Source organism: Pseudonaja textilis, chromosome 11 (assembly GCF_049901715.1).
Source record: "Pseudonaja textilis isolate UNSWEBS1 chromosome 11, rPseTex1.2, whole genome shotgun sequence".
NCBI lineage: Eukaryota > Metazoa > Chordata > Lepidosauria > Squamata > Elapidae > Pseudonaja > Pseudonaja textilis.
The window spans coordinates 8879558-8889844 of record NC_142000.1 but is presented as its reverse complement, the minus strand read 5'-3'; the positions used below and the strand labels follow the sequence as shown (position 1 = coordinate 8889844).

The 10287-nt window shown below is 37.5% G+C and overlaps 1 protein-coding gene across 2 annotated transcripts; it reads left to right on the top strand.

The window, feature by feature from the left end:
- Positions 1–236: 236 nt before the first annotated feature.
- Positions 237–9405, top strand: NUDT7 (nudix hydrolase 7). Of its 2 annotated transcripts, XM_087940574.1 has the most exons (5): positions 237–288; positions 790–906; positions 2421–2574; positions 6025–6183; positions 8401–9405. In XM_087940574.1, the coding sequence occupies exons 3-5, from the start codon at positions 2422–2424 to the stop codon at positions 8770–8772; spliced, it is 684 nt and encodes a 227-aa protein (XP_087796700.1). In that variant the 5' UTR covers positions 237–288; positions 790–906; position 2421; the 3' UTR covers positions 8773–9405. The 2 variants fall into 2 exon arrangements, with proteins under 2 accessions (XP_087796700.1, XP_026569945.1); XM_026714160.2 differs by lacking the exon at positions 790–906.
- Positions 9406–10287: the final 882 nt, after the last annotated feature.

The following is a 10287-nucleotide window of genomic DNA, read 5'->3' as shown; positions in this document are numbered from 1 at the left end:
AAGCCTTTACCTGTAACCACAAAGGATTCTGGGACTTGAAGTTCACGCCGCACAAGCCTGGACGATTTGCTCCGCCCTTTAAGGTCACACTTCTTCCGATTGGCCGCCGGTTCCCTTTCGCCTCCGCCTCTCAAAACCAGCTATCCAATAGCGAGGCGGCGGAGCGTCAAGGGCGGGAGAGGAGGGGCTGTCAATCCAGGTCACAAGAGCGAATAGGCCCATTAGGTAGGAAAGGCGACCGGGTTGTTAGAAGGTAAAGATGGCGGCCGCGGATATCGAGCCGGGCAGGTAATGACAGAGTGAGAGTCGCCTCCCGTTGGCGGGCACTCCTGGCTGTGGATTACGGGTTATGGAGTCCCGGCTCCCTTGGAGGGAGCCTCGTAGGGCGAGACTGCTGTACAGACTAGAATTTGGTTTATATATTACATTTTATTTATTGTTTATACACACATACACACAAACAACACACACACACACACACACACACACACACACACACACACACACGAGTTGGAGTTTTCTTAAGGTACCCCTTAAAGGCTATTTTTTTTCTTCCTTTGAAAAATGGAAATATAAATGTATAATATATAATATAATTAATATATTAATATAATTTAATGTAATATATAATGAATAGAATATATAATGAATAGAATAGAATTTAAAGTGATTGTAATGTATACACACACATATAATTACAATTACTTTAAATATATGCTATTTATATATTATTTGTATATGTGGATAATATAACATAATATAAACATATTAAATATAAAATATTTTCAGTATTGCCATTGATAACACCAGGACTCTTAGGAAGACAGTTTGCACGATTCTTTCAAAAAGAAGTTGGTTGTTTTAAAGAAGAAAAAAACCTTCAGGCAAGAAAAAGAGATGAGCAAGGTACATATTTATATTCTGGTTTATCCACCTAATACAATTTGGTAATATGAGAGCAAGTTTAAAAAAAAAATCCAGGAAGGAGAGACATTAGCAATTCACTATTTACATATATAGTGTACTAATGTTGCTTTTTAAGTACATAAAATTGCTCTGCACATACATACACACACACACACAAAATTCAGTACATATAAATACAAAATATAAATATTTTCAAAAGTAGTATTAAAATTTAATACACCATTATATTAGCCCAATATATATATATAGTAACCCAAGATCCAATGAGTTTAATAGATTATTGCTAAGTAAATGAGATTTCCTCCTCCTCCCTGCAGCCTAAAGAGCTGAAATTGAGGATTTTTCAGCCCTGGATAATCCCCAAAACCAATTTTTGGGTAGACAATAATCCCCTTTTACTCAAGAATTCAGCTTTTGATGAAAGTTAGCATTTATTTGTAAATTGCTGATTCTGCACTGTTAGCATTATTAGATGGTATTCACAGCACAGCACAAGATCATTAGTCTGTGCTAATGTCTCTTACTGAAGAATGTAATACCCTAACTCAATATTAAGTGGTACTTTATTCAAGGAAGCCCATTGCTAAGATTAAACAATATGCACAATTCTAAGTGTAAAATGCAGTACAAGGTAGTGAAGTTTATTGCTAAGTGATTGAATGAGATTCCATGTATGTATTTGAATTAGTTCTCCATGAGGATTATTGGGGTTGTTTAAATTCAAACGGTTTTTTAAATTTATATACTGGCCTTCAAGAACTGTACCCAATTCCATAAAGTTGCTTTGTAGTGTATAAAGATGCAAACGTGGCCCTTTATGCAATTCTTGAAAACGATCCTTTTTTCAGCATCTTTAACTAGCTTATTATAATTCAATAATCTTTCTTTTCCTCTTCTGATACCTTGTGGAATCAGCCATGGCAATTATTTTACATTTATTAATCTAAATGATACATCATCTAATAAGACCACAGAAATATTTCATTATTAAACTAAGCTGTAAAATTATCACAGTCCTGCTTTTCACTCATAAAGCAAAGGTCATACTGTTCAATATCATGTGTCTGGTTCATATTGCTTTTTTTTATAATAAATCTAGCTTCATTGCAACAGTTTTAGTCCATTATTCCATTACCACCAATACTTATAGTGAGAACATTTCAGTCCTATTTCATTGCAAGTTATAGCTTTGGATTATTTTTGTTAATAAATGAAAAGTGTAATGTTTTCCACTCATTCATTTAATTAGGTTCTCGTTATCTAATTGTAGGATTTGTATGGAGAACAAATCATGCTTTAGGTCATGTTTAAAATATTGAAAATTCAAAAGTATTCTCCAATTTTTAAGGGCCCTTGTATGTCTCTTTTTTTGCAGTAAAAACAATCAATTTGACTCCCATTTTTTATGTTTCTTTTTGCAAAGGTATTATCATAGAGTGACATTTTTGCCTGTTTTGTTTATAATAAAGATTTGCTCTTTTTATTTATTCTAGAATGTGTATAAAAGAAAAGGCAAAGCTGCAGTTAAAGAAGTTTGACATTGGAGACAAATTTTCCAACATTCAATTACCAAAAGCCTCAGTTCTTATCCCATTGATGGTCAAAGATGGAAAGCTATGTCTTCTTTTCACTCTTAGATCAATGAAGGTATGTAAATATGAAAACCAAAACTAAGTTCACTATTAATTCGGTGAATATTTTTAGAAACATGTGAAATGAAAGGCTAAAATAAAAGGAGAGAACACACATATAGAAATATATTCAATCTGGTTAAATAGAGCTAACACTGATAGCGTTTCCTTGTGAGGCAGGAATGCACTCTCTATTTGAACTTCCTTCTAAAGGTAATCCTCGACTTACAACCACAGTTAAGCCCCAAATTTCCTTTGTTAAGCCAGGGAGTTATTAAAGTGATTTCTGCCCCATTTTACAATCTTTTTTGCCACAGATGTTACGTGAAACACTGCAGTTATTTGGTTTGTAATAAGTGAATCTAGTTTCCCCGTTGAGTTTGCTCGTCAGAAGATCGCAAAAGATGATCACATGACCCCAGGATACTGCAACTATCATAAATATGAGTGTCTGAATTTTGATCACATAACCATGGGGATGCTTACAATCGTAAGTGTGAAAAATGATCATAACTTCTTTTTTTGAGTGCTGTTGTAACTTCAAATTAAAAGAACTGGTGTAAGTCGAAGGCTACCTGTACTTAAACCTACCTTTGTTCTCCTAGCAGTTTTCATTTTTCCTTTTATATCGCAATCTCTTCTGTTTTTCCCCACTAACGGGTGGGATGCTTCCGGTTCTGCCCGGTTCTATAGAGCAGGGGTTGCCAACTTTTTGGACCTCAGGGACCACCAAACTCATAATTTTAAATCCCAGGGACCACTAACTGGTTCTGTGGATGTGGCCTAATTTGTGGGTGGGACTTGGTGGTCATGTGACTGTCTGGGCATGGCTTGTATGTAAATATTATAAATATTTATATGAATATTGATTTTTTTATTAAAAAAGAGCAACTTTTACCCAAAATCAGGCAAAGCAGGCAGGCAGATTGAGTTGCTCACAGAATCATTCAGTGATCTATCTATCTACCATCGGCTAGCTCAGTCTCTCAAATTTGCTTGCCATGAGTCTGCACTGAATGACAGAACTTTCAGTCCTAAGGGAGGTTCGGCTGTGCTTAAAAGCAGAACCGAAGATCTAAAGACTAGCCAGAAAGCAAGAAATCCAACCATTTCCTGCTTCCTAACTAATCTAAATCTCCTGGCACAGCAGAACAGATGATGGTCGGAAAAAGGAAAAATGGCAATTTTAGCAGGCAAGTTTGCCGGATAAAGAGTGATTGGGGCAGAGGGTTCCCACGGGCCATGTGGGCAGCGCAGCCTTGTGTTTCTGCACAGCCTGGATTAATTGCTTTGGGGGGATGTTCTGGGAGTGAGATTTCTCTGCAGCCCACCAAAATTTTCTCACAGCCCACCAGTGGGCCGTGGCCTACCGGTTGGCGACTGCTGCTATAGAGCCAGTAGCTCTGAAGAGCAGCAGACACCGAAGCGGTTCCGTGTTTGCTGCTTTTTGGCCCACCCAGGCTCTTACCTGTCCTTTATCTCCTGCTTTTTCAACCTCAGCTGCTTTGCGCGGCACAGCTGAGGTTGAAAAAGCAGGGGAAAAGGCTTTTCAGCTATCTGGGTGGCACAGCCTAAGGTAGTTTTACACGCGCGCAAAATGTAGTCACCGAACCAGTAGTAACACTGATTGAATTCCACCCCTGCGCACTAATAATCAGTCCACCTAATACAGCACTGCCTTTCTTTTATTACAGCCATTAATTAAATTTTTGATGTAATAAATTTGAAAGTTGGAATATCTGAGGATAGGGGAATGTTTGCATCTTGATTTCCCTTGGGTCTCTTTCATCTGTCACCAGGAACCAAAATAGCAAGAGACTTCAGCAGTAGCAGTAGCCCAGGTAAAGATGTTAAATGTGTTTGCTAAAGCAAGTTGCTTCCTTAAATCTCCATGAGCTGGAGGAATAGCTTAACTTTCTGAAGGTTAAGAGGAAAACATATTTTTCTCTTATCTTTTTCTTTGATAATTCTGGTCTGTTTTGTTAGATTTTGAAATGTTTTGTAACTAACCTGGATCAGAGGTAGTTTGGTCTAAGTAGTTAAGTATGTAGTGAACAGGAGTCAAGAGACAGGAACATTCACACATATACCTCTAGACCTACCTAACAAGGTATATGAATAATGCAATTAAATACTAATACTTTGTTCAGATTATTCTTTCTAATGTACACACATCTTTCAGAAACACTTCTGCTGAATTACCTGGGTGTAGAAAATAGGATTTTTCTCATGCTCTTTGGCTAATGTATTTTATTGAAAATAATCTTAGGAGAGATTTCATCTTTTAAGATGCAAGTGCTTTAAAAGTTACTTGCTGATTTCTTCTTTTCTTCTATTTTTCCCATACTTTTTTGTTTAGTTGATCATCTTAGTTTTGTTTGGAATATGTTTAACATTATAACATTGTTTTGCAATGTGAAACCACTTATGCCCCACACCCAATTGTTATCTCACAATAACTCCTTTAGGATTATTCAATGACTCCCTTAGGATTATTGGATTATTCAAAACCAATATCATCAATTATAGGAAAAGTTATGAAAGTCTATCTTGTTCATGCCTGTGTGTGCTAAGTTCCTATGTTGATGGTATTGATTTTGAATAAAAACAGCAATAGAGATGAAGTCAAGAGATTGCAAAGAACAATTGACCTAATATTTGGATCTTTGTCCTCCCTGTATGGGTATAATTTGAGATTGGAGGTTATATTTAAAATGGAAATGAGTGCTATGAAACCCCACAGGATTTATCTATACCAATTGCTAAATGGGAGTTTGTTGAGCTCATTAATTTCAGTGACTCTTAAGTTTGACTAGTTCTTGATCTAAGCTGGGATTTTATAAGTGCAGCTAATCTTCAATTGGCATAATGGACTTCTTGGCATGATGTGATAGTTGGAGCCCAGTGATTACTGCATCTTGTGACTCCAACTGGATTTTTTTTAATGAAAAATTTGCTTGTTTTCCTGGCTGTCGAAGTATCTTCTCCAATACCAGAGTTCAAACATCTTGGCATTCTTTTCTGTTATGCTTCTTCCAAATTGGCCTTTCACATCCATAGTGTCGGGAAAAAGCATTCCTGAAGAACTCTAATCTTCATTATTTTAGACGTAACAGAGCATTTGCAATATCCTTTTCAAAGCCTTCATTGCTGTTCTGTTGGATCCTAGTCTGCAATGTGTTTAATTAAATTAAAATATTTATTGGTGTTGCTGTTTATGATCAATCCTAAAAGCCATTATTATTATTCACCAACTTATAAGCAAAATATAAACTGAGAAGTGCCCAATGATTGTGGATTTAAAATTGGATGAAGAAACTTCAGTGATAATAATAAAAGGTCAAGCAATAACATATGCTTATCCCAGGTCCTTGAAAAGGACTTGATAGATGAATCAAAATGCCAAATCTGGTCTAAACAACTGATGGACTTAAAGCAACCAACAATGTTAATGTTCTAATTCCAGTTGAGAACATCCCCAGGAGAAGTTTGTTTTCCAGGAGGTAGAAGTGACCCAACAGACACAGACGAAGTTGCCACAGCTCTTCGAGAAGCTAGAGAAGAAGTGGGTCTTCTTCCTGAACAGGTTGAAGTCATCTGTAGACTTGTTCCTGGAATAGATAAAGTAGGTATTGTTTACCTGAAATATTTCAAAGAAGCTGTGAGTCATTTTGAATGGGCCCTAAAAAAGGGATACAACAAATTCACAGAGAATGAGACTGTCAGCAGCCACTAATTCAGATGGCAATAGACTTAATCCATTGCATTGATAGTATTGACATGAGTGTATGTGTTTTTTAGTGGCTTAGGACTCAAATATTTAAACTCTGGCCTCTACCAATTCCAAAACAGTGTATATTAAAAATTGCTCTTCATGTCCTGTAGGTTGCATTGGTGAATATCAATGATCAGGATCAGGATCTGAGTGGTAGCATCTATAGTATTCTGCTGCTGCTTGAGGGAACCATCAGTGTCCTCCCCCAAGTTGCCTTCTTGAAAGGGAGAGCTGGGAAATCCTGTGTTCATCCAGGGACAAACTATCTTTTTAGATAGTCTGTTACATGAGGTACTTTTCAAAGAATGAACTCTGTTTTAAGTTTTACGCTTAACTTTTTTTAAGGAATACAGATAGTCTCTCCCCATTACAGTTGTAAGCTATGAAAGTTGTAAAGGATTCATCGTGTGCCCAACCTAATTTAACCTTTTTTGCAGCAGTTGTTAAGCAAGGATTGCTAAACGAATCCGCAGTTGTTAAGCAATCTTGCTGAGTACTTTGCTGAAAATGGTAAACAGATGCCTGTTAAAACATCAAAAATTGAAGTCATATGACCACAGGACACTGCAAACAACCATAAATGTGGACTAGTTGCTCAGCATCTGAAATGCAGTCACATGACTGGGAGGGCAACCATCGGAGCTTTGGAATCGGTACATTTGGGGGGGATGTCCGCCTTAATTTGAACATTCGCTAAGTGACCAGTTGTAAGTCGAGGACTATTTTAATTATGATGCTATCTTTTATTGACTTCTTATAAGCCATTCTGTACTGCTCCAAGAAGCACAACCTAAATAAGGGATGTGCAAAATTAATTGACTGGGAAACTCTGATATAGCAATAGCACTAAGACTTATATACCACTTGATAGTGCTTTACAGACCTCTCTAAGCGGTTTACAGAGTTAGCATAATTGCCCCCAACAATTTGGCTCCTCATTTTACCCACCTCAAAAGGATGGAAGGCTGAGTCAACCTTGAGCCTGGTTGGAATTTGAACTACCAAATTGTAGGCAGCTGGTTGCAGCAGAAATAGCTTGCAGTACTGCACTCTAACCACTGCGCCACAGAGGAATGCTCCATTGACCTCCTTCCAATGACAAACCAAGAATGGGTTACAGTAATTTTCAGAAATAAATCTTCCAAAATGGAAGCTTGTTTCACACCTCAAACCAGAGTTATGAATTTTATACATCCTTCATATTGCTTAGGTAGTCCAGGGCCTGTCCCCCATTGTCTTCAAAAACATTGACATTCCATTCAGAGTTTTAAAAATGAAGACTATATTTTTCATAGTCTTTTGTTCACATTCAGTAAGATCCTGGATACCCACCCCTCAAATTTATTTAGTTATACTATTAAAAAGAATTGGAAGGGTACAGTGATGACCTGGGGCATGACACAAAAATAACCAAGGCACAAAAATAGAATAAAGTTCCTTTAATGCCTCCAACTTGGCCTCAATGTCCAATCATCCTCAGCTGGAAATCAAACTCTGGAAATCAAAGAAAACATATTACGGAGGGAGTAAAGGCAGTCTGCACCCAAAGTAAAGTTAATTCAAAATAAAAAAACCTAACACAAACCACACTGAAGAAATTACTACGGCAGGCAAGGATGATTAATTGCAGAATTCTACCAGATAACACAGCAACCACATTTGGGAGGAAGCCAAAACACAGATAAGCTCTAACAAGAATAATGCATGCTTTGCTTCCAGCAACTTTTGCCATGCACAGTTTGTCCTTTTAACCAGTCCTCCCAGCTGCAGCCCATGATCAAGGGGATCAGGGCCCCTTCCTCCCCCATAGACCAGCCACTCACGTTTTTCCCTTATCTGCTCCTCCCTGCGTGCCCTAGAATGAAGAGGGAATGGGCCTGGGTCTTCCTCTGAATGCCCATCTGGCCTGTGCCCTTCCCCAGTTTCCTCCACAATCACTGTAGCCACACTCCCACTCCCTGTCAGCTGTTCCATCTCTCCCTCGGAGTCAGACTCCAACAGGGGCATGACAGGTACTTGGTTAGAAACACTGAAGTTTAACTATAACTTTGTTCTTCTTCCTTTTAGACTCATTCTGTCGTAACTCCAGTTGTAGCTTTCATAGAAGACACTTTTCAAGCCCAACCAAATCCAGAAGAAGTCAGCCACGTGTTCTCAGTACCGCTGGAATATTTTATACGCCCTGAGAAGCACTGTGTTGTACCTTTGGAAAGAAAGGGACAGGCTCCATATTTGCTCCATTTCTTTGAATACAATGACCCCGAGCATCAGAAGTCATTTACAGTGTGGGGACTCACTGCCCATTTTGCAGCCTTTGTTGCTGTTGCAATTTACGGGGAGAAACCGACATTTGAAGTTGAATTTGACCTTGATAATTTGATTTCTTCAGCTGAGAAAAACTTTATGATGCGCTACCATAACATAAACAGCCAACTTTGATAGGTAACGCTGTAATTTTTTCCCCCCAAATGTAATTGAAACTCTTGAAAGTATGATCCATGCCTTAGCTGTAATAATTTGGTTAATTTATATTTAAAAATCACGTTGGAAGTGTATAATTGTAGGAATCTGTTCTTGCCACATTCAACTGGGATAGAGTGGTGTTGAATTAAAATTTTCAAATGTAATGATTATGTTGGGCCGCAATCTCTAATGCTTGGCATTTTATGATTTTTTCCCCCTTTAAATCAAAATGCCAGTAGAGATCACACAGGGGGACTGCTAAGGTAAATAAATATTTATAGGTTTGCACTACCAGTGCAAATGTTTTTGCATGTTTTATACAAACAAAAATCATTTTTACTAGATTTAAAAAAAATATTCTCCTGTGTTTGTAATCTACAGATATATACTGGGCTCCTTAACAGGTCATTATAGGGTAAAAAGGTAGCTATTTTTGAGAAACAATTCATATGCACAATATGAGTTGCACTTCAGGTGGAAGCCTCTTGGTGGAGTTTACTCACTACGTACAGCATCTGCACTTCTAACCACTCAATTTTGTTTTGCAAATGTTGTCATTTACTGTTACTCTTCAATGTACGTTTCTTTAAATTGAGAAAAAAAATATTAAAATGCTTTCTAACGATGTTACCTCCTACTGCATGGGTAATGGGGGGAAACAAATAAACACTATTTCAAGGGATTTGACTTGATCAGCGATGCTGCAGCATTAATCATTCACTTGGATCACCTGTTTTAGGTATGTATGACCTTGCATTAGGCACCCTTTCTCTTAAAGCATTGCAGTCATAATTGTTTTATATTTTTCATCTTGAGATTGGAATCATAACTGAAGGACGCAATATGTTCCTCGCAAGAGACGCTGCAACAGAACCCACATTTCTGTAAATTAAGTCCAGAAGCAGATGTTTCTTGGTTATGTCTCTGATATTACAGAACTGCCAGCTTTTTTAAAAAAAAAATTCTAGGAAGTAAGTAGTTTGGCTACTTATATGGAATTTATTTTGGAATCCTTAGCGTGAGATTGCTGCCTTCTCTTGCGTTTTTCTATTTAGTTCTTTTTCAATCTGGAAGTTTAGCTTCTTTTCCTTTGGGACTGATACATCTAAAACTTTAGACCCATTCAGGGTTGAAAAGCAGCTGCTCCTGATATTTTACGGCTAGCACTTGAATGGTGTTTAAAATTCTGTTTTAAAATTCTGGGCTTTTTTTTTTTAGTAGCCTTGTTGGTCCATCCCAAACACCTTCCTTTCTAGTTTTCTTAAGGCTGGAGCGAAAGGAGAATTTGGTGGCAGGTTAGACTAAGTTCAACCTCCCTAGTAGTAGCCTATCTTAAGCATAGTTTACAGACTTACCCTTGTTAGGAAGAGTCTGCCAATAAGAACTTCTGGTTGTAAAACCACAATTTATCCTAACATTCTGATAACTTCACCAAAACTTAAGAGATGGTCAGGGTCTCCAGTCCAAACTTTTTTGCAAGAATACTGTTGC

Coding starts and splice junctions, on each gene's coding strand:
- NUDT7 (XM_026714160.2), top strand. CDS start 260: ATGGCGGCCGCGGATATCGAGCCGGGCAG. Junction 289..2,420: donor GCGGATATCGAGCCGGGCAG/GTAATGACAGAG, acceptor TATTTATTCTAG/AATGTGTATAAAAGAAAAGG. Junction 6,184..8,400: donor TTGTTCCTGGAATAGATAAA/GTAGGTATTGTT, acceptor TCTTCCTTTTAG/ACTCATTCTGTCGTAACTCC.